Here is a 23,560-nt window from a genome sequence, read left to right on the forward strand (position 1 = left end):
ACCCAAACGTGTGCCGCCAGAAAAAGGAGAATGCTTGTCGTATTTAGGGTGGCAGTTGCATTAATCCATCTAAAAGCTGTATCAGTTTATATAATAATAAGCTGCAAAGAAGAAGGACCAGGTCCTGCAGTTCTGTTTTATGCCACCTGGAAGGAGAACTTGATCTTCCCACAAATCCCCGTGACCCACACTGATATTGTCACCCCAAAAGGTAAAGACCCCAGTCCTTGTCATATCTGAAAGGTAAGTTTACCGTCAGGAGACGGTGCGTTGTGTAGTGAAAGATTTTTAAAAGATTTATTTAGAAAAGGAAAAGCATACCCCCAAGAACAGGAGGCGGGCTGATGCACGGGAGGAAAAGCAGCGATTTTTGTCTCCCCTTCTCTCATACCCTCGCTTAGAGGGGGTCTCTTGATTGATTGACAGCTCTTGCCCCTGGAGTGCTCAGTCGTGCTCGTCCCCTTTGTGCATGTCCTTACCCATGATGCACACAGAAAAACCCATGGAGGGGTGCCTAAACTGAAATGTTAACTATAATACAATGAACATTGGGTTGTGTCCAGTTAAGTCCTTTATGGTACTGAGCAGGCGTGGCTGTTGGGGTCTAACCGGTTTCTGGCTGGCACTCATTTAGAGGAAGTAAAGCCCATTTATGCTGGAGGCGGGCACAGCGCCATCTCCCTGACCATCCCCCCTCTCTTCCACCTGCCTGCCCGGTGTCCCCACTTATCTAACTGCTTGTCAGTATGACTTCGGTGTTGTGGTGCAGGCTGAGTAGAAGCAGTCAGAGTGGTGTTTACCATGCACTCACACAGCCCACCTCACAGATCGCTCCAGTTCAGGGAACCCAAGGCTGGTGACAGATCAGTGGAGACTACCAGATGTCCTGTGCTGACATTGTTTTCTTGACAGTGAAGCAGTATGGTAGTGATTAGTAATTGAACACCTGGGCCTGAAATCTTAGCATGGACCAGTTTTACCACTTGTGGAAAATAGGTGATTAGGAGCTCTAATTCAGTGACTGGCTGAGAGGAAATCTCTTGCAGGGTTTTACAGGGATGTTTGTAGGGACTGGAATCAGAGTTAATTAGGGTAAACAGTTTGCTAAGAAGTGCTCCCATTCAGTAGTTTTGGAACCGTCTAGTTCTCAAAATTTCCAAAGAATTTGTCAAAGAATGGTTCCTGGGCACCTGCATCAGAATCGTCTGGGTTCTTGTTGAAAATGAGTTTCCTGTCCCAGAGCCATTTCAGCAAACCCTCTGGGTGACACTTAAGTATTCGAGGATTTAAAGGCTATCGATACAAACAATTCTAGCAACAATGAAGAATCTTCTGGGTTTCATTTATTTATTTATTTTTTTAGCTTTGGTTGATTGAAATGTCCTGGAATCCTGGGAGAGAGTGATAGGAAGGACAAGTGTAGCATGGTAGTTTCTGCAGGAATGAGTGAAATTCAGACTTCTGGAATTTCCTTTGCAAGAGCCATGAAATGACAGTCTTTCCCAGTCTGCATTCGTGTGGAGTCGTGACAGCCCGTAACACTTCGGTTGAGACTTATTACTGCAGCGGAATTTTTCAGACAGAAAAGTTGTGCTCCACAGTTGGCATTTCAGAGATAGGCACCGACTTATTTAACTCTGTCAATCGCATACTGTAATAGAAAGTCTTGGGTTTCAGAGACAGAGAAAGTAAAGTCACAAATAGTAACTGGGCAAATTTGTGCCTAATGTAGGTGAATTATGTTTTTGGAGTGATTATTTTCCAACGATGAGGAATATTTCAAACCTTCATTTCTCTAAGTTTTATAGTATTGATAATATCAAATTATTGTGCCTCAAGATGAATGGATGCATCTCCACAATGTTTCTGATCCCAGTGACTTTCACCGTGTTAATTTCATTCAGAAAGCTGAATTTTTATGTTTCCACTGGCTAAATTTCAGTCTCTTTCAATTTTAGTTGGCTTATCCATAGGTAAGTCTTGGAGGAAAGTCACTAGCTCCTAAAAATTTTTTTTCTAGATGTCTTTACTCTCTTCTCACCCTACTGGTTACTATTAAAATTATTGTTTATTATTACTGACAACATGGATAACTTTTTACCATTGGTAAATTGCCTTTAGAGAAAAGAATTGTGTGTTACTTTTATAGGCTTTTAGAAGTTTTGCTTTTTAAAAAAAAATAACAAATGCAAAAACAAAAATTTGCTGATAACCAAGGGCATCTCTTTGATGAACATTATACCACGGCCAGATTTATTCCCCCATGACTAAGGGACACACGAGACTCATTCTATTTTCTGTAAGGAAATATTCAAATATCATTAGTAGCAAAAGAAAATTCATTTTCTGGGGCCAGACTGAGTGAAAAGCAACTGGGGCATTTTCGGGGTGGGACATGTTTTGTTAAGTAACCAAGCTTGATAGAATATCATTTGATATTTCAGAAGCAGTACTTTCTCAAAGAATTTAAGTGACTTTCTGTCACTTCAAATACATACTGACAGTTGAATGTTTAAAAATAAACCTGTTTCTGTAGTTTGCTCTGCAATTGTTAGTTGAAAATGGCAACTGAATTCAGGGGCTTGTTCTCAATAGCAAGTCCTTCATTTTCTTTCTAAGCCCACTTTTCAGTTAATAAGTTCACTGACCTTTCATGCCATGGATTTTCAACCAAAATAGTATTGTTAGTGGGTTTAATGCAAAAGTGCTCACAGTACAGAAACACTATGCTGTACACCAGAAATGGACACGTTGCAACTGACTATACTTGAATTAAAAAAGAAGTACTCCCAGAATATATCCTTTTCTCTATAAAGAACAAGTATTGAAGGGCTGTAATGTAAGATCTTGTTAACTGACAGTGGGCATGTAAAGTAAACACAAGTGACCACATTTATAATAGAAAGCAATGAAATGTGTGAAGACCAGAACTATTTTACAGAGTTAACAGACTTACTTTTTTTGTTTCATTTTTTTGTTTTGTTTTGATGGTTTGGAAGATACTGCAGGGTCTTTGACTCAGAACAAGACACCGGTTTTCAGGGGGTTACTTCTCATTTGCCTGCTTGAGAAAAAGCAGAGTAAAGAGTGCACAAAAAAATTCAGTGACTTTTGGAGCATATTTTGATTCTTAAACAAGGGAGATCTGCAGTATTTTGCTAGAAAATCAGGAGATGCTTGATAGGAAGCATGTTTTTAGGTTGTTTCTAATATGAATGTCTTGGTTCTTCTTGACCTTCACAGATACACCGAGGAGTTAAAGGATTTGTCCGAGACCTTCAAGGTAACCCAATTGCCAACGCAACCATCTCCGTGGAAGGAATAGACCATGACGTCACATCCGGTGGGTGTTCTCCGTGTGATCCGAGGCTCTGGCATTGCACACGAGAGCCTGATGACTTGTTGACATAGATCTGCTTCTTACACTGTTCTAAGCAGAGCAATTAAATGCCTCATATCTCTCTACCTCGTCTCTCCGCCAGCTTTGCTCTAGTTAAATTTCCTTTGGGGAGCAGGTCAGGCAGTGAGGAGGGCTGCTGTGGTTGGAAGCCGGGGTGCAGCAGGTGGCGCCCTTTCCTCAGCTGTGTCTCCCCAGAGCTCATCAGAGAGTCTGCAGTGCTTGAGGCAAAGGAAGGTGGACCAGCGGGAGCCAGAATAGCGTGTCTTTCTGATCTCTCCTAGGAGAAGTGCTGATGAGCTGTTAACTGGTGGCCCTCAGGCGGGAGCCGAAGAGTGGGAAAGGAGATAACTGTCAAGTGTATTGTGTGGCTAGGATTTCTTCCTTTAATCCGTATCCTAAACCCAGATGTATTTAAGGCTGAACAGGATGTTACAGGGTCGAGGTTGATGTTTGTCATTTCTGGGTTTAAAGCCCCATTTCCACTTGCCTAGTTTGGGGAAAATGATGCATTTCCCTGGCAAACCTACCTACTCCTGGGAGTAAGCAGCCGTCCCGCTCATTTGAGCATCACTCTCATTTGTTGGGATCTTTTCAGCAAGAACAGGATCTTTTTAGCTATGAACTTTTTACAGGTTTCTTGACCTTAGCATTAATTAACCTTTAACTTATCTTCCAAACATCCTATACCATTACTTCTTTCTTAACCTCCACATTTATAATTTGTATTTTTTAATCTGTAACATTCATTCTCTAAAACTCCATTTGTTTATTCATTCAACAATTCTTACCAACCCCACAAAGTGCCAGCACACCTTCCCAACCAATATGCCCGAACCTGTGCCGAGTGACTGCTCCCTCGCCCTCAGGGAGGGGGTCCTGAAGGACCCCAGCATGTCCCCTGTGGCCACAAGAAGCCACTTCTGTCTGTTAACTCTAGTGTGACATGCAAACATTATTTTCTCTGCATTTCATAATGTGGAAACTTTAGGAAAATCTGATGCTGGGAATAAATATAGGTAGAAAAGAATGAAATCTGAGGACTGGGCTCAGGGACCCTGCAGCTTTTCGAGGGCTGGGTAATAAGGAGGGATGAGAAATGGAGTCTCAGGTGGAGATGAAACCCAGTGCATTGTCCTGGGAGCCTAGAATGGTTTCAGGAACGAGGGAGGGCTAACCAGTGTCAGCTACAGGAACCTCGTGGAGGAGGCCGTGTGGAGAGTCCTGACAAGTCTGTTTCAGTGGACCAGTGGGGGCCCCACTGGGAAGGATCTAAGAGAGACTAGGAGAGACATTAGAAATGGAGAGTACTGGCAAGTCTTTCCAGAAATTTCGCTGTAAAACGAAGAAGATAAATGAGGCACTGGCTGAAGGAGGTGCAGAGTCCAGAGGGAGATTGGAAGGGATGGTGATGGGGGCTCATTTTTCCCTATTGTTTCCATATTCACAGTGAAACACAGTGTGAAGCATCAGCTGAGAGTGAGGATGCAGAGGATGCGTTAGAGGTGTTAGGAGAAAGGAGAACGTGTGAAAAGAAAGTCCACTGGGCCTAGCTCTTCAGAGTATGGTGCCCAGCAGCAGCTGGATTCAGCGTCACCTGGAGCTGGTTAGAAGTGCAGACTCTTGGGCCTCACCCCAGAGCTGGTGAAGGAGAGTTTGCATTTTACCATTTCCCAGGTGATTGGTACGCACTCATCTAGGAAATGGGGGAGTGAAGGGAGCCGGGAGGAAGACAGGGCAGGACCCAGGCCTGTGGAAGGCTGCTGTTTGTGGATGGGAGACAGCTCAGCAGGGTGTGTGTTTTCTCCAGCTTCCCGCAGCCACAGGGGCAGGCGTAGGGTAGAGACGTGGGTGTTATCCAGCGCTGGGGGTTTGCCAGGCCTGTAAAGCAGATGGGGAACAGCAGACCAGCTGAAGGCTACATGTGAGCGTGGCTGACTGGGGGGGTTTGGGAGCCTAAGCTGCGACAGGAGAGAGGTGGGGGCTCACGGGGAGGAGGGGGAGTGGGCGCACAGCTCGGAACCCTCTGGGGGTGGTTGAAGATGGGTTCCTATGAGGCACGCCAGGCCGGCTGTTCTGAGTCTTTAGCAAGCTCAGTTTCTGACAGGTGCCTGAGGGTTTGTTATCCCCCAAAAAGGAAAAAAAAAAAGTCCTTGTCTTACCCAAAAGACAAGATTACAGATGGGAGATGGAGAGCGTTGTGTAGTGGAAGATTTTAAAGGATTTATTTAGGAAAAGAAAAGTACCCCTCCAAGAACGGGAGGTGGGCTGATCCAAAGGGCGAAAGCGTCGATCTTTGCCCGTTTTCTTACACCATCGCTTAGAGGTGGTCTTTTGATTGATTGACGGCTTGTGCCTGGAGTGCTTAGTCATTCGTGTTTGGCCTCTTTGCACATGTCCTTACCCATGACGCACACAGAACAACCCCTGAGGGGCGGGGCTAAATGGCAATGTTAATTATATTACAGTGAGCACTAGGTCATGTCTGGTTAGGTCCTTGTCGCTATGTGCAGTTGCGGCTGTTGGGTCCTGACCAGTTTCTTGCTGGCGCTTATTTAGAAGTGAAGCCCCTTTATGCTGGAGGGGGCATAACACCATCTTCTGGACCCTTCTCCCGCTCCTCCACCTGTCTGCCCGGTGCCCCCACTTATCTAACCACCTAACAGCTTGACAAGTGCCTTTAGGCTGCGCTTTGTGAGACATTGACCTAGACTCTCGGAGAACCGGGGCTTCACAGCCAGATACTCGGCAAGAACTGAAACATGGTGCCAGACAGTCGGATCCCACTGCCTGGGGACTTCATGTAGCTGCTTACCTGTGCTACTGCTGACATGATTACAAAGATTCATTATCTTAGAAGATTTATTAGATAATCTAACATTAATATCTGTAAAATTGCCATAAGAAGTGATGCCCTCTAGAGATGTGATGCTCTTTTCAATGGAATTTCATCAAATTCTATGACCATCTACTTTAAAGACAGAGAATCAAAACTGAACTAAGATGGCATAATTATGCATTTCACATATGTGCCTGTGACTTGGTATTTTGTATTCCCCACAGCCAAGGATGGTGATTACTGGCGACTGCTGGTACCTGGAAACTATAAACTTACAGCCTCCGCACCGGGCTATCTGGCAGTAACAAAGAAAGTGGCGGTTCCTTATAGCCCCGCTGTCAGGGTAAGTGATCATGACAATAGCTAAGACTTATGAAGCACTTGCTGCGGGTCAGGCATATTTAAGGCTCTTATATTTAATGTTCATGATAACCTTAGAAACTGTCACTATCCCCATTTAACAGATGAGAAAACTGAGGCCTAGCAAATTTAAGTGACTTGCCCAAGGGCTCAGTGGTTGATTTAATACCACTCAATGTGAAGCCCTGTTACCATTTCCCAGTTTTTGAAGAGATCCTCCAAAAAAATCAAATAAAACTTTAAAACATTCAACTCTTATTTGCTGACCCTTGATTTCAATCTAAGTGATATTCTGTTTGATTTATCTTCTTACTTCTAGCACCTGGAATAATACCTTACACAGTAAGTACTTGGAAAAATAAATTAGTCCTGCAGGGTAATTTTAGGCCTTAACTAAACATTTATTAAGCACCTGCTATAAGCAAGGCCCTCTATGCTAAGCACTACCAAAAATGACACCTTCTTTAAGTAGATACCATGTATCTTACTAGGAAGGTGATGGGGAGGAGACCACAGGTCTCTTGGAGCAGGGTGTTACTACTGTCCTTGTATCACGTCACTGGGACTGTGGAATGGCCTACAGGGTTTCCAATTAAATGGCTTACTTGAAATGAATTTATTGTGTTTGCACCCAAACTTGGGAGTATAAATGCTTGTTTTTGCAAACTAAATATCTTGAGTTTTTAACCGGTGCTTTGGTTTCGATTGTGTGTATGCGTACATTAGGTTGTATGTGTATTAGAATCGGGAGGTAAATTTGGGCAAATGAAACCTGGAAAAATGTAGCTCCAGAACCAGGTTGAAAAAGGTTCTGCTATTTTGACCCTTAGCCTTTCTAGCAAGTGTTAGTTCAAGGAGGTGGTGAGTAATAACTTTCCTAATAACCAGAGGTGTAAGTGGCTGAATCAGAGAACTCTGAGTTCCATCTGGAAGGGGGCATGGGTATTTCGTGGGCCCAGGGAGGACTGGCATTGGGAGCTGCAGAGCCTGAACAGTCCTTTACGCAGAAGTGCATGAACTCTCCATACCTGATGAGGACGCCCAGTTCACATGCGAGCTGAGTTCCTGGACCACTGGCCTTCGTGGTGGTTTGGGTATGTGTGTGTTCCCATCAGTTCAACACTCAGGATTCTAGAAAGTGGAACCCTGTGATTTGGGACACCAGGACACTCAACTGCATTCTTCCATATTCCCCCAGCTTTTAGGAGAAAATTCAAGGTTGACAGGAGAAGCTCATTGAATAGTCAAAAGCAGAAGACTAATTATAAGTCACATCTTTTATGGAGGGCGGGGGAAGAGTGCTTTTAAATAATCTGCTTTCCAACAATCCTACAAAGCTACTAGATCAAAGCATATTTCAAACATAATGGCTTTTGATATTCTTGTCCCTGAAAGTATCTTTTTGCTTATCATGAGAGATTTTTTAGGATATACTTACATTCAGGAGGCAGGATTGTGCTTTATTCTAATAAACTATAAGCCTGCTCTTTTCTAATTTGTTTTTAAAAGTGCATAATCAGTTTGATAACAATATATTCTTATTTTCTCCTTTAGGTTGATTTTGAACTGGAGTCATTTTCTGAAAGGAAAGAAGAGGAGAAGGAAGAATTGATGGAATGGTGGAAAATGATGTCAGAAACTCTAAATTTTTAAAAAAGCTTCTAATTAGCTGCTTTTAATCTCTATATAATGTAGTATGATATAATGTAGTCATTTTCTTTTAGATTTTGTGCAGTTCATATTTAACATTGATTTATTTTTTATGCATTTAAATATTAGTAGACATTACATAAATAGACTCTTAGGTAAAAATATAAGAACTTGGTCTATAACATCCATTTTCCTACATACATGACACGGAGGACCATAGAAGAGATTTCAGTGATTTTGCCATTTTAGGCTTAGATGCAATATTCCACATGTTATTTACAGTAGAGAACTTTTTGAGTAATTCTAGCTTTTAAAAATTAGTGAGGCCTTTTAATGTAATCGGTGACAGTGTCACATAATGAATGCCATTGGAAAGGTCAACAGCTACAGCTTGAGTTGTGAACACAATATGTTGCAAGACTTAATTAGTCCAGTGTAAATCGCCATTTGTCTCTTGTGCTGACCAGCTACATAAGCATGATCTTGTTACTGCATTCTTGACGGGAAGAAAATGTAAATGTTTAGCAAGAGGTTTTATGAAGGGAATAGAAATTGACTTCTTGCTTGTTCATGTGGGGGCACTGCTATGGTATTATTCAGTCTGTTAACACTACTTCAGAGTGTAGGGTTTCTCTTGGTTGTAGATTGTCCCAGAATTGCATTCTGAATGAATAAAGGTTAAAAAAAAATCCCCATGGTCTGTATTTTAATTCTCTGTGATTTTTTTGGTCTGGAGTTGTGGTCTTGTGATTTAAAAAAAAAGCATGCCCTTGACAGTGGCATCTCACTGGTCCATCCTCTGTACTTTGAAATGCATTACGTGACTGCTGCATGCCAAGCACAGTGCAAGCTCTGAGCACTGTTTTGGTGGACAAGGGTCTGATTCCATGGATCTTAGGGATCAGTTGTGGACACAGACTTTAAATAAACTTATGCACAAATGAATATGTACTTACGCATTGTGATGAGTAAATGACAGGAAGGACTGGTATGTAGGGAAAGAGTGTCAGAGCAACTTCCGTTAGCCTGGATGAGGGCGCTCAGGGGTGGCCTCTCATGCATGTGAGCCCAGACGTAAACTCTGAGTAGGTGTCAGCAACGCAGAGTGCCTGAGCGCAGGGGGAGTGTGTGTGTGTGTGTGTGTGCGCACGCATGTACGGTAGTGGTGGTATGAATGCTCAACTCTCTAGGTACAGATTTTTGTTAAAATAGTGCTAACTGTTGTAGTAACAGACCCCTGACTATATAATGGCGTAAACACAATAGAAGTGTATTTCTTATTCAGGTTCCTGTACCGGGCAGAAGACAGGAAGATGAGATGGTTTTTCTCTACGCAGTCATTCTTGGGTTCATTCTGACAGAAGATCTGCCAACTTGTACATTTTGCCACCAAGTTGCCTGCTGGGCATCTCCATCTCAGCTGGTGGGAAAGAGGAAAGAGTGTGGAGGAGCGTGTGGGGATGTCTGTATGGGCCACGTTACTTCTGCTCACATCATATCACCTAGCATTGTGTTGTCGGGCCATAATAACTGCAGAAGAGTCTGGGAAACGTAGTCTAGCAGCACCCCTAGGTAGGTGAGGAGGATGTGGTCTTTGGCGAGCATTTAACAGTCCGCCAGGTGGAAGGAACGGTACGTCCATCAGCATTGGCACGGGAAAGAACGTAGCTCACTGGAGGACTACAGAAGGGCCAGAATGGGTGGATCAGAGATGTGGGAGGTGGAAGGTAAGACCAGGAAAGTCGACAGGGACAAAATCATGCAGGACCTTATGGACCAGAATTGAAGATGTAAGATTTTATTATTTTTAGAATCACTGAATGGTCTTAAGCTAGGAAGGGACATGATTGAATTTAACTTTTAAAGGTCATTCTTGCTGCGTGTCAAGAGTAGAAGCAAGAGTAGGGAAGAGTTAGGAAGCTATCGCTGGGATGGCAGTAGAGATGAGAAGAGGCGGGTGAGGTCGTGCTTTATTTCAGAGGTAGAATTGACAGACAGCTCTTGGTGAGAAACTGGATGTGGGTGATGAGGGGGAGGCAGGTGTCACAGATGACATCATGTTTCTAACTTGAGCAAATGGGTCCATGGCATGTGGTGTTTTGAAGAAGCAGCAGATTGGAAAAGGTGAGAAGAAAAAATGTCAATATTGGAGATGTTAAGCTTGAGATGCATATGCTTGTGAGATGCACAGATGGAGTTGCTGAGTTTATGGTTGCATGGTCTGTGTGCGAAGTTCTCTAAAAGAGGCTCGGATTGGAAATAGAGATTTGGGTGTAACTGACATACAAATAAAGTGCTCTGTTATTTAATTATCCAAACCCGGGGCAGTTTTGAGAATGAAAGGGGCACAACTAATTTTGCCAGGACAGCAAGTGTAACCCAAGAGCTGCCTGGGGCAAGTTTGGGAGTCGGCTCTCCTGCATGTCAGTGGTGTTTAAAGTCATGGGAGAATATAAGATCCCCTAGGAGGAGCCCACAGAGTTAGAAGGAGAACAAGACCCAGACTGAGCTCTGAGGAACTTCTGAATTCTCCTCCTTGTGGTTTATATGACAGTACAGCTCGTCTATGCTTCAGGAAGAAGCAGCCCTGACTCTCAGTGGTTTAACTTAACAGTAATTTCATGGAATGTGTGTAGGCCTGTGTAACTCTCTAGGAGGGCTGTCCTGCATGCGGTGACGCAGAGTGGAGGATGTGTCAGGCCTGTGGCTCTGCGTTCTTAGCATAGCTTCCTCAGCCTCTCATCTGGGTCACAGGAGCAGACACCTGGGGTCACTGCCATCCACAGCTCACTGGCCAGACCAAGGCATGTAGCCTTGCTGAACCACGGCATTTGTAGTCTCCCCTTCAGGTCACCAACATACCTTTGCTCTCCTTTTTCCAAATACAGATTTTAATTAACCCCTCCAGAGGAGAAGGTGCTTAGAGTCAGATCAAATCAAGGCTTGAGATTTTTGTGGAATCCCACGATAGCCTCTGTATCAGGCCTGTATATGGTCACTCTTGCTTCAGAGACTTATGAACTAAAAAGACAGGTTGTATGAACCCCCCACACCCACTGCATGATGACAGAGCAGAGTCAAGATAGTGTCAGCAAACATCCCTTTTGGAATCGTGCACTCTGCAGCATGAGAGGGGTGCAGCGTTCACTGTGTTACTGAAGGCAAGTTCATGTGCCTGCCGCACCATGAGACCAGACAAACTGACATATCAGAGTTTGGAGCAGAGAAAGGTTTAGTGCAGGGCCGAGCAAGGAGGACGGGGTGTCTCATTCCCAAGAAAACCCCGAACTCCCCGAAGGGTTTCAGCCAAGCATATTTAAAGGCAGGAGGGGACAGGGGCAGTTCTGCAGGGTATGTGATCAGCTTGTGCACAATCTTCTGACTGGTTGATGTCGAGGGAACAGAGCGATCAACAGTATCAATCCTGAGACGCCAGAAGACCTGGGGGCCACGTGCTCTCCATCACCAAGTTGTTCATTTCTTCCTTTTGGTGGTGGTTTTCAGCATCTGAAACATTCAGGAAATATACATGAGATACTGTTATGTGGATGATTCCAGGAGGAGCTACAGCAGAGGCCATGGGGAAGGGGTCTGACCCTGGGAGGCCTCACGGGGCCTTGCTCGGCCACAGCTGGTCTGCAGAAATTCTTACGTCTTCCTGAGCGGCTATTTCACAGGCCTCGTCTCCTGGGGATGGAGACGGTTCCTGGCTTCAGAACCGGTTCTACACTCTGGAAAGCGCTTCCTTCTCTCATCATTCCCCCTGCCACGGCCTTGCCTTCTTGAACTTCTCTCTCATTCACTCAGGACTAGGTTGACCGATGCCCCACTCAGCAAAGCTGCATCATCTGGAACGTGGGACCTCCCGGGTCACTGCAGCACAGGGAAAGAGAGACCCAGGAACCAAGGACGGACTGGACACAGGCCGCAGGGGACACGTCTGCCCTGCTCACAATTCACTGGGCAGGACTAGTCACGTGGCCTCGCCTAACCGAACGGGATGCTGGGAACAATGGGCGGGGGGGGCAAGTAGAATGTCTGTCTCTGCCACGCGGCCATGCAGACCGATTCGCCACCCATTCGGCTGTTGGAAGGAAGGTGTTAATTTCATGTAGCCTTGCCCTGCAACCATTTGCAAGTATGATAAAAGGTTTCAAAGGTCTGAGCTCTCCTGGTCATGGTCTCAACATGCTCTGATTTTATCTGATGAGGAGTCAAGAACTGACTGATATTGAGAAGGAACCTCCTTTCATTTGGTCAGTGTTTCTATGTTGAAGGGCCCCTACTGGAATCAGACTCTTGGCTCCTAGTCCACTACTCACTCAACTCCTTCCTGCAGAGAAGCCAGCCACTTAATTGTTTGTTAGGTGATGACAGGTGTTCCACCAATTGGGTAGAACAAATCTCTAAAAGGACTGTAAGCCTTTCCTTTCCCTTCCTTCCCTGCCCCAGGCAGAGGCAGCTCCAGACTCTCCCCTGAGAGCTGAGGGAGGCTTTGAGTGTGTGCACTGGGGTGCAGGGCATGCTTGTAGGCACAGCAGGCTCTTTTGTCCACAGATCTAATGTCACTTTCTTCAATTCGTTTATCAATAATAAAACTGACAGTGTAACCTGTCTGCTGTTTTCCTATGTCTTATTTTCCAGCTGGTTCTGAATTCGTGGATATTGCGTATTGAATCTCTAAAACCTTTAAAAGACATAAATACTTTAATATGTTAGGTGTGGCTTTTTTTTTCAAAAGTGAAATAGAAGGGATAAATTAGAAGTTTGAGATTTGCAGATACTAACTACTATATGTAAAATAGATAAACAGCAAGTTTCTTCTGAATAGCACAGGGAACTATATTCAATATCTTGTAGTAACCTATCATGAAAAGAATATGAAAAGGAATATATGTATGTATATACATGACTGAAACATTATGCGGCACACCAGAAATTGACACAATGTTGGAAACTGACTATACTTCAATAAAAAAGAATGCAAATTAAAAAAAAAGTGAAATGGGGCCAGCACCTCATGCATTCTTTTTTAAAAATTTTATTGACATACAGTTGGTTTCCAATGCTGTGTCAATTTCTGGTGTACAGCACAGTGATGCATTCTGAACACTGTACTTCTCTCATCTCCAAGATGATACTGACCTTTTTTTAGAGGTTATGTCACATTGTTGCCTCACATAAACTTACCATAAATGAAAACTCTGAATTAAGGTTTTCGATTTGGTTTGAAACTACAGGTTGGGGCAGACAAGAACACGGAGGATGTGAGAACTGAGGGGTAAGTTAAGCAGATCGGATTATGGACAACAAGAAAAACTGTGTTAGGTAACAAAAATCAGAAAGGGAGGGGACTGGACAGTTGATTTTAATGAAACCATGAACATATTTGAACTTCACTCTCCTCACTGACAAGGAAAATCAGACCTTACTATGAAAGGAATAGCTAATCTCAATCCACATTTGGATTTTCAATTCTTCACATAAACAAAGACAAACTTTACTTGCAGAAGGAGAACTATGGACTCTGATATTCATATTTTATTTATGCAACCTCTGAAATCTTTCCGCAATTTGGTGTCATGGGAGACTAAAAACCCATCATCTGTCCCAACATATGACTCAACTTCGCTTTTCAGAATCCTCCTGATGGTTGTCTTCTGTGGTTGGGACTGAATGGCATTTGGAGTGTCTGCCTCAGGAAAGTGCGGACAGAAGACACACTTTATGTCTGTGCTACTTCCTGTTTTGGCTGTTCTTTGGCAAACATCATTCTACGTACTTACACATGTTCTGATTCTTCATCCTTTATTTCTTTCTAATAGACAACCTGTAGATCAACTCAGTCATAACTTGAGTTTCTAGAATAGTGTAGGACATACCTTTAGTTTCATGTGATAATTTAAATCACTGCAAATTCCCTGAGAATCAGAGTTTTTAAAAACAGAGCAAAACTTAGGTGCATCAAGGGTCCTCAGTGCAACCTAAGCAGGTATTGAAATAGCCTGTAATGGTTCAGAAAAGAAGAATCACCTTGATCAAGCTTATTGGAAATGTTTATGATGCCAGGGGCGGCGAGGCTGGTTCTGTAGATTGCTTTACTTTCTTCTGCCTTCTAGTTTTTAATCTATCTTGGCTTTGTTCCTCTTTTCCCTTCCTCCTCTTTTCTTCATTCTTTCCTTTTGACGTCTCCTTCAGCAGTTACCAAGTGCTCATGGTGTGGTCTCATCTCCATGGTCTGTGGCCCTGGCCCCCACCACTGCAGTCGCCATCATTACACGACTGTCATCCTCCCCGCTACTGAGCATGTGTCTGTGCCACACGCTGCGCTGGGCCCTTGAAAGGCCATATTTTGAACCCCTCCTGCAGGACTGTAAGACAGGAAGTGTTGCAGCATCTCTGTTTAACAGATGAAGAAACATGCACAGAAAAATTCCTCACCTCACACAGCTAGTAAATGGCAGACCAACACAAAATCCTGATGGCTTTGAAGTAGGAGGAAAGGGGTCAGGGCACAACCATTGAAGGAATGACACAGCCACTGAGGACAGGACACACTGGTTAGAACCAAGATGGCAGAAGATTCAACTTCCAGTAGACCTTGAGCCTCATGGCACACCCACAGGTGCCGTCACAGTTCCTAGGCTGACCATAAAATGGCAAAAAGTGGGCGGGAGGTGTTTCCTGGACGTCCTCACCCCTTCCCCAAAGTAGTTGGAATAATCCTCTGCTCATTAGCATATAAATTTACTGACCCCATAAAACCTAACAACTCCACACCTCATGGTCTCTCTCTCTTGCCTTCTGAGACGGCCCACACTCTGTCTATAGAGTGTGTATCTGCTTTTACTTTAAACTCAACACCCCACACCCCTCAGCTTCTCTCTGTCTCTCACCTGTCTGGGATGGCCACATTCTGCCTACGGAGTGTGTATCTCCTAAGCTGTTTTCCCTTCTGAGTGAGACAGACCCCACTCTCTGTGGACAGTGTAACTTTCTAAATAAACCTGCTTTCACTTTACCACGCCTTGCTCTTGAATTCTTTCCTGTGCGAGGCAAGAACCTGTTCTCCTGCAACAGCCTGACCCTGGGTCCATCCTGTTTCCACTCTACCCCATTTCTTTAGCATGACCTGGAAAGAGTTGTAACCTCCTTGATTAAACACATCTTTATTTTATATTCTTTTGACTACTCGCACATGCCAATTGCTATACTTTGAATTTCTGGGGAGTATTTATTACTTATTCTGATAAAAACCCTTTAAAGATAACTTAAAAAATTTGCAGATAAAGGCAATGAGCCTATTTTATAACTTTGTGCTACATGGAATTTCTGTGAATCAGTTCCATTCATTTCCCTGTGAACATGGTGTTGTTTGGCACAGATGTTACATTTGGACTGACATAAATGCTGGAGAGACACACGTTTCGGGGTTTACCAGGGCGTGTCAGTAACTGACAGCAAAGCAGGGCAGGTAAGTGTCGATGGAAATAAACACACAGCCTAAAAGTTGAGAGTTATGCTTTATTTGGCGGACATTTCTGAGGACTGGAACCCCTTCCGAGCCCAGGATGACAGCCTCTCAGATGGCTCTGAGGGGCTGCTCCAAAGAGGCAGGGGAGGAGCCAAGATATACAGGAGCTTTACAACAAAGACCAGGTAGTTGGAACACTAAAGGTTTACTTGTGAGCTAAAGAAAACCGGACATCTCAAGTTACAGAATTTAGTGCTTTTCTATGTATGAGAGGGAGCAAACATTTGGGCTCATTGAAATCATTCCTTTGACAAGCACCTAGCTATCTAGGGTCTGTCCTTTCACATTCTGAGTCCCCTCTGGCTGCAGAGGCTGGGCTGCAGGCTTGTCTTCACTGGGGGGTGGCAGCAGCACTGATGACTTGATGGCTTCAGCATTCTTTGTTTACCGATATGGTTTGTAGTGTTTTTGGTTCACATGAGGAAAGCAGAGCCTGGCACCATGGCTGCCTCCCGTGGCCCCTTCCTCCATGGGAGCAGGGGTTTCTGGGGCGGCCGACCCACTGTGGATTATGGTTGCAGAAGTTGTGTTTGTCCTGAGGTTGCAGTCAGGGCCAACTACAGCAGGGGTGGAGGGACGGTAGTAGATGAGGTAGTCGGGCCCTAAGGTCAGGTAGAAATTGATGGAGACAGCACTTCACTAAAGGGACGAAGGGACTCAGACTCTTGTGTCAAGGCAGCTGTCCATGCAGAGTGAGGCTTCTGCTCCTGGACAAAGGTTCCTGGTCAGACTACAATCTTATGAGGAAGGCCAGCAAGGAGAGGCCTGTGATGCACATAGTAAATGAATTAGTGTGTGTCAGGCATTTGCAAAACTGCCTGGCATGGAGCAAGTGCTTAAAAATGTCATTATTATTATTATTATTATTATTTTATTATCATCAATATCATCACTCAACAATATGTTATTCTTACTCAAAGGTGTATTACTTTACTTTTATTACTACTGCCATTATTGCAAGGTAAGTTATGATATTTGCTACTGAGAAACCGGGGCCATGGAAGAAATCTTGGCAAAAGACCCACAGGTGGGAACCAGTGCTTGGAAATGAAGTGAAAACAGAGGTGTGATGGTGTAACCCAGGGATCTAGGTAAGACCCTTGGAGCTGTTTAAATACCCTTCTGTTAGATCAGGATGAGCGTAGGCACCTAAAGTTGACCTGAGTCCGATGATAGTTCAGTGAACAGTGAAGAGAAAGAGCTGTGGGCCTCGTTCAGTAACAATTTTAGTGTCAACTGTAGTAGTACTTGAAAAACGTAAAATTATGTAAAATAATTATTCATATTTTTCTACTCTATGTTGTGTTTCATCAGTAGCCACTTAATATTAAGGCCAGAATTCTTAAGCAGTTAGATAAGTCGGGGCACCAGGCAGACAGGTGGGGGAGAGGGAGGAGGGTCCAGAAGATGGCGTTATGCCCGCCTCCAGCATAAAGGGGCTTTGCTTCCTCTAAATGAGCGCCAGCCAGAAACCAGTTAGAACCCAACAGCCACGACTGCTTGGTACCATAAAGGACTTAACTGGACACAACCCAATGTTCATTGTATTATAGTTAACATTTCAGTTTAGGCGCCCCCACCCCCAACCATGGGTTTTTCTGTGTGCATCACGGGTAAGGACGTGCACAAAGGGGACAAACATGACTGAGCACTCCAGGGGCAAGAGCTGTCAATTAATCAAGAGTCCCCCTCTAAGCGAGAGTGTAAGAGACAAAAACTGCTGCTTTTCCTCCCTTGGATCAGCCCACCTCCCATTCATAGAGGTGTATTTTCCTTTTTTAAATAAATCTTTCAAAATCTTTTGCTACACAATGCACCATCTCCTGACGGTAAACTTTTCTTTCAGGTATGACAAGAACTGAGGTCTTTACCTTTTGGGGTAAGAGAATGATAATATGAAAAAGAGAAATGAAACCATAATGAATCTATACTTCAGGATTTGTGAGGTTAGCGTCCAACCTACATTGTGAAAACTCGGTGTTTATGAAATGTCTAAACAGCCAAGTGGAGGGGACAGTGGTGGAAGATGGTGGGCTCAGGGTAACTGGGTGTGGATGTCTCTCCACGAGTACCTGTTGGAAGGATGATGCTGTGAGAGAGGAGAGGTGCACGGTGTCGGGTGAGCAGCCTGCTGGTGAACAAAGGTGTCCCAACACTGACCTACAGATAAATCAGAGCCTGATCAACAGCAAGCAATTTGACACATTTAGAAAACTTACAGGAAAGACAATGCTGATGAAACAGACATAAACAACCCTGCTCGTTTTACTTTATAAACACTTAAGCATTTACCAACTGCAACTGCTGTAAAACTGGAAGAAATACAGTCCTTTTCCTCATATTTCTATTCTATGATTTTTCAGAGTTAAACTGTAACTAGTTCTGTGTGTTAAAATTGATCTGGCAGAAATCCTATTTGTGGACTTGAAAAAAACTGACTAATGAATATTTAATGAATTTCTAAGAAATCACTGATTGATTTTACCATAAAACAAAGCATAACACATGTACAAAATATGTAAACCAGAAAATGATACGACTTTTTTGAATCAGTGGTTAAGTTAGTCAAGTTTCAGGAGTTTTAGTGTCATAATAATGCATTCTTCTTATTGTCCTGATTAGATGACTTACAGTTTTTCAGTGAGCGTTCTGGCTAACACTTCTGCTTCTTTTTACCCACATTTACACTAATATTTACTCTAGAAATTCCTGAAACATCAGCCCTGACACCAACAGGCCCACTTCCATCTCTGCCCTTGCAGTGAAACCATCTAAGAGCAGCTGGCCACAGTCATTTGCCCACACCTACGTTTGCTCCAGAAACTTCCCAGCAGGTTTTCCTCTGAGTTTATTTTAAACCTCACACTTGAAGAGCCAGATGTTGAGACGAACACGTTGAGCCTGACCAGGGCTCCTTGCATCTGCTGCCCGGCTCCTCTGGACACGTGAAGCGGGGCTGTGGGGTCCGGGGTCTGGTCAGGGGAGACGAAAGCTGCTGTGGTGCAGCCTTCTTCACTTTAAACCTAAAATATCTTTCCCTGTGCACTAAACACATGGAGGTATTTCAAAGCCAAGTCTGTGTGTAATTAAAGAAAGTGCCAGCTGTGAGCAGACACTGCACGGTCCAGCCGCACGTGCTCTTTGTCAGTCTGTGGGCAGCGCCAGCAAACACGCAGCGTTGACAGGCAGATGTGAGAAAAGGATGAAGTGCTGGATTTTGGGTTGAGTCCTTTGCCCAGTGGATGGTCCTGCGGGCTCCTGCCTACACAAACGTGGTCATGTTATCTCTTCTTTTATTCACCTGCACAGATGTGAGAATGTAGCCCCCCGGAATCAGAACACAAGATAACCCGAACTCTAGCACCGTAACTGGGGCAGCTCTGAGCCGCCCATCTGTAACTGGCCTACTTCGGGGATTGGATAGTGTGCCCAGTAGTGACAGATGCTTTGGGATTGTACCTGAACGAAAAATAGAAAAGCAGAAAGCCATTCTTTTCCCCACACTTAGGGATCATTTTTTGGAGTTTTTGCAACACAACAGCGTGTGCCCGTTGCTCCTGCGTTTCTACTTTTCTGTTTCTGCCTGTGTCTTTCTGCGTCTCCTGCTTCCTCTGTCTTTGCGCGCTTGCACCCTTTTCCTCTACACCCTGGACCTCTCTGGGTCACGACTGCGTTTAGCGGGGAAAGCGGCTGAGGTCCAGCAGCAGGTGCTCTGCCTCCGCGTCCCCTGCACTGGCCCTCCCTTGGGAAGGGCCTTCCTTGGCCTCAGCCTTTCTCTGGCAGCTCACCTGCTAGAGGACCCCCCTGACCTTGTACTCAACTTCTAACTCCCCCAACCCCAGCCCTGACCCCAGGAGCCCAGATCCTAATTCTGGAGTCTCCTGGCTTATCTGAAATCAGGTCCCTGAATGAAGCAGAAATTTAGTAAAGAATGAAGTTGCTTCTTGCATTATTGACAAATAGGGGAAACTGTAACCAAAATAACCTAGCCTCAGGAAGAATGAGTTTGGAAAATCAGGCAGCATGGTGGGCTGGACAGAGCCCTGGGCTCTGCTCAGGAGGCCTCGCCGAATGACAGGTGGGGTGGCCTTGGCACCTTCTGGAAGCTGTCTCCTTATATTTAACTAAAAGTTGTTATTAAAATATTTATTAAAGTTCTTTTCTGATAATCCTATAAGCCTAAAAATAGGAAATTCACTATGGAATGTAAGGGAAGACCAAAAGGGAAGACACACTAAAATCTTGAGATTGTGGTGTTGAGTATGTTCTGGATAAAACGTGCCATGGTTCAGAAATAGCTTTGGAAGGGCTGGTAAAATGTGGCCAGAAGAACGTTATGGCTTCGAAGTGTCAGTAATGTCGACTCCCTGAGCAAGACAAGCAGTCAAGTCCTTACACACACGCTCTCCACCCCTTGGCCCTCGCAGAGGGGATCTCAGGAATGTAAAGGAGCCAGAGTCTGATGTAGCAACCCTAGGGGAAGGGGGGTCAATGAAAACTGACACTGTAACTGAGGGCAAGGGCCAGGCGGTGAGGGCAGGGAGATGACAGCTGGGTGCTGCAGCTGGGGTCACAGCCCAAAGGGGTGATGCTGCTGTGGGACGAACTGCTGCTTCTGACACAGGAAGACTCTCTTTTTCCACCTCCATCTCCATCTGTATGTTGACTTTGCCCATGAGCTGTTACCACGTCAGTTCAGTATCAGTTGCATCCACTGGGGTTTCAGGGTACCAGAACCCTGAGAGGATCCTGTCTTGAACCAGAGATGTGACAGAAGAGGACAAGTAGGCAGATGGTGCCACTTTGACCTTTGTCTACTCTCTGTGTTACTGAAAGCAAGTTTTTTTCCCCGCTGCACCGTGAGGCCAAACTGCAACATCGAAATTTGGAGCAGAGAAAGGTTTACTGCAGGGCAGAGCAAGGAGGAGGGGGTGGTTCATGCCTAACTCCCTGAAGGGTTTCAGCAAAGCTTATTTAAAGGCAGGTGACAGGATAGGGGAGTCGCAGGGTACATGATAAGCTCCTGCATAATTCTCTGATTGGTTCATGTCGAGGGAACAGAGCAGTTAACACTGTCAACCCCAAGACTCCAGAAGGTCTGGGGACCATGTACTCTCTGTCACGAAGTAGTTCATTTCTTCCCTTTGGTGATGGTTTTTAGCATGTGAAACACTCAGGAAATACACACAAGACACTATTATCTGGGTCCTTCCGAGAGGCGCTACAGCAGAGGACATAGGGAAGGGTCTGACCCTGCAGAGTCTCACAGGGCCCTGCTCTGTTACACCTGTATTAAATAGTCTTGTTTCTTTTTCATTTTTAAGAACCTTGTGTTAAGAAGGCCCACTTCTTAGAGAGGGCTGAAATAAGCTATCTTTAATTTTCTCACCATGGCTTAGAGGACATTTTGAAATAGTTTTCCTGGTGCTTATCAGAATGAGATTATGAGATTATTTAAATAATAGCTACTGTGCTACACTGATATGTGTGAGACCTTGGTGATGTATATTTCCATGTACGTATGTGTGCCAAGTAAGAGCAAAGCAATTACGATGCTATGGGTGGACATCGTGTGTAACTGCTTGGAAAAAAAAATATTTCTGAATTTTAAAAGGGCTATTAATCTCTCCCTGCAGTAGATTGTTTTGCTAAAAGACAAAAGCAAGTATGTGACAGCAGCCAAGTGAGAAAACAGACCGTCTGGCTCTGGCTGCTTTGCGGCTATGTGCAGCCATGAGTCCTCTTCAGGTAGAAACACACTTAGTCGAGTTCAGATCATGCAAACTTTTAGTTTTAAAATATTGCCATTGATGTGAACTTGGGCTAATTTTTGAATGTCAAACTTTGTTATGGTTTTGCAAGGTTTTTTTACCCCCTTTCCTTTAAAGTCCATTGATTAGAAGACAAGAACGAGGCCAGGGGATGCGGGTCAGCCAGTGACTAATCTTGCACGATGTGAATAGCAGTCCCACTGCTATTCCGTGGCATTTGGTGCCTCGTGTTTGCTGGAAGCCCAATGTCAGCGGAGGTTCCTTTCACTCATTTTTTTTTTTCTTTTTCTTCAATATCTGTGCATATTTTTGATGGTCAGTGGAAAGCGCTTGGCACAGGGCCTGGGTCCTCGCAAGTGCTCAGCAAATCCTGCCTGTTAAGTCTGCCTCTGGTTTATTCTGAATCCTTTTAACAGTGGATTTCAGGACGTGTGGGAGAGAGTGTCACAGTCGGCCAGGAAATCAAGGCCCGCTGTTACCTGAGGTCTAGAAAAAATTAAGACAGGATAGAGTGGGCTCGGTTTGCATGAGGGGAAAACGATGAACATCCCCATCCTCTTGCCCCGTCCTGTTGGGTTTTTTTGGCATCCTGACCCAGCAGGCACGTGTGCCCTCTGAGCTCGAGGACAAACAGGGCCTGTGGGGCAGGGTGGGTGGAAGGAGCCAGCTGCATTTGAAACAAGGGGCAGCAGAGTGGTGGATTTGGTACCGGGACGAGGACTGGGATGTTTCCTAAGTGTTTTTTTTTTTTTTTAAATTGAAGTACAGTCAATTACAATGTGTCAATTTCTAGTGTACAGCACCGTGTTTCAATCATACACACACACACACACATATGTTTGTTTTCATATTCTTCTTCACTATAGGTTACTACAAGATATTGAATATAGTTCCCTGTGCTTTACAGAAGAAATTTGTTTTTTATCTGTTGTATGTATAGTAGTTAGTATTTGCATATCTTGAACTCCCAGTTTACCCCTTCCCAGCCTTTTTCCTCTGATAACCACAAGTTTGTTTACTATGACTGCGAGTTTCTGTTCCTGGTTTGTAGGTAAGTTCATTAGTGTCTTCTTTTTTCTTTTCTTTTCTTTATTTTTAGATTCCACATATGAGTGATATCATATGGTATTTTTCTTTCTCTTTCTGGCTTATTTCACTTACAATGACAATCTCCAGGTCAATACACGTTGCTACAAATGGCATTATTTTATTCTTTTTTATGATTGAGTAGCGTCTTTATCTGGTCATCTGTCGATGGACATTTAGATTGTTTCCATATCTTGGCTATTATATATAGTGCTACTGTGAACATTGAGGTGCATGTATCTTTTGAATATGAGTTCCTTCTGGATATATGCCCAGGAGTGGGATTGCTGGATCATATGGTAAGTGTATTTTTAGTGTTTTTAGGAATCTCCATACTGTTTTTTATAACGTCTGCACCAAACTGCATTCCCACCATTCGTGGACTTTTTAATGACGGCCATTCTGACTGGTGTGAGGTGATACCTCATTGTAGTTTTGATTTGCGTTTCTCTGATAATTAGTGATATTGAGCATTTTTTATGTGTCTATTGGCCATTTGTATGTCTTCATTGGAGAACTGCTTGTTTAGGTCTTCTGTCCATTTTTGGATTGGGTTTTTAAAGCTGTTGGAGAGAGACTTTGGTGAGAAAAGTGGCTGCTCTTCATCAGATTTCTGCTGCAGATGCATTAGGTAGATTCTCCCCCAGGGCCACTGCAGCCCAGTGGGGACATTCACTGTGGTCACCTCCTCGGGTGCCCTAACGTGACCTGCAGGTGTCTTCACCACCCTGGTGAGGGCCCAGAGCAGGAATGCTGCTTGGGAGCACAGTGAGTCTAGGAATGGACATGGGCTTTGGACAGCTCTGGGTTCCAGTCCAGGCTCAGCCACTTAGAAACTGTGTAATATTTGACAAGTTGTTTAATCTCTCAGGGACTTAGTTTCATAATCCAAAGCACAAATAAAAACACCTCCTTTGCCTGGT

The 23,560-nt window shown here is 44.3% G+C and overlaps 1 protein-coding gene across 1 annotated transcript in view; it reads left to right on the forward strand.

Annotated features, from left to right (window-relative positions):
• Positions 1-8,937, forward strand: part of CPE (carboxypeptidase E) — a 119,822-nt gene extending 110,885 nt beyond the window's left edge. Inside the window, exons 7-9 of the mRNA XM_074376985.1 lie at positions 3,244-3,343; positions 6,461-6,579; positions 8,151-8,937. Coding sequence (XP_074233086.1) covers positions 3,244-3,343; positions 6,461-6,579; positions 8,151-8,249 — 318 coding nt within the window. The 3' untranslated portion in view covers positions 8,250-8,937. The remainder of the gene's footprint in view (positions 1-3,243; positions 3,344-6,460; positions 6,580-8,150) is intronic.
• The last annotated feature ends 14,623 nt before the right edge of the window (positions 8,938-23,560 follow it).

This window comes from Camelus bactrianus, chromosome 2 (genome assembly GCF_048773025.1).
Source record: "Camelus bactrianus isolate YW-2024 breed Bactrian camel chromosome 2, ASM4877302v1, whole genome shotgun sequence".
NCBI lineage: Eukaryota > Metazoa > Chordata > Mammalia > Artiodactyla > Camelidae > Camelus > Camelus bactrianus.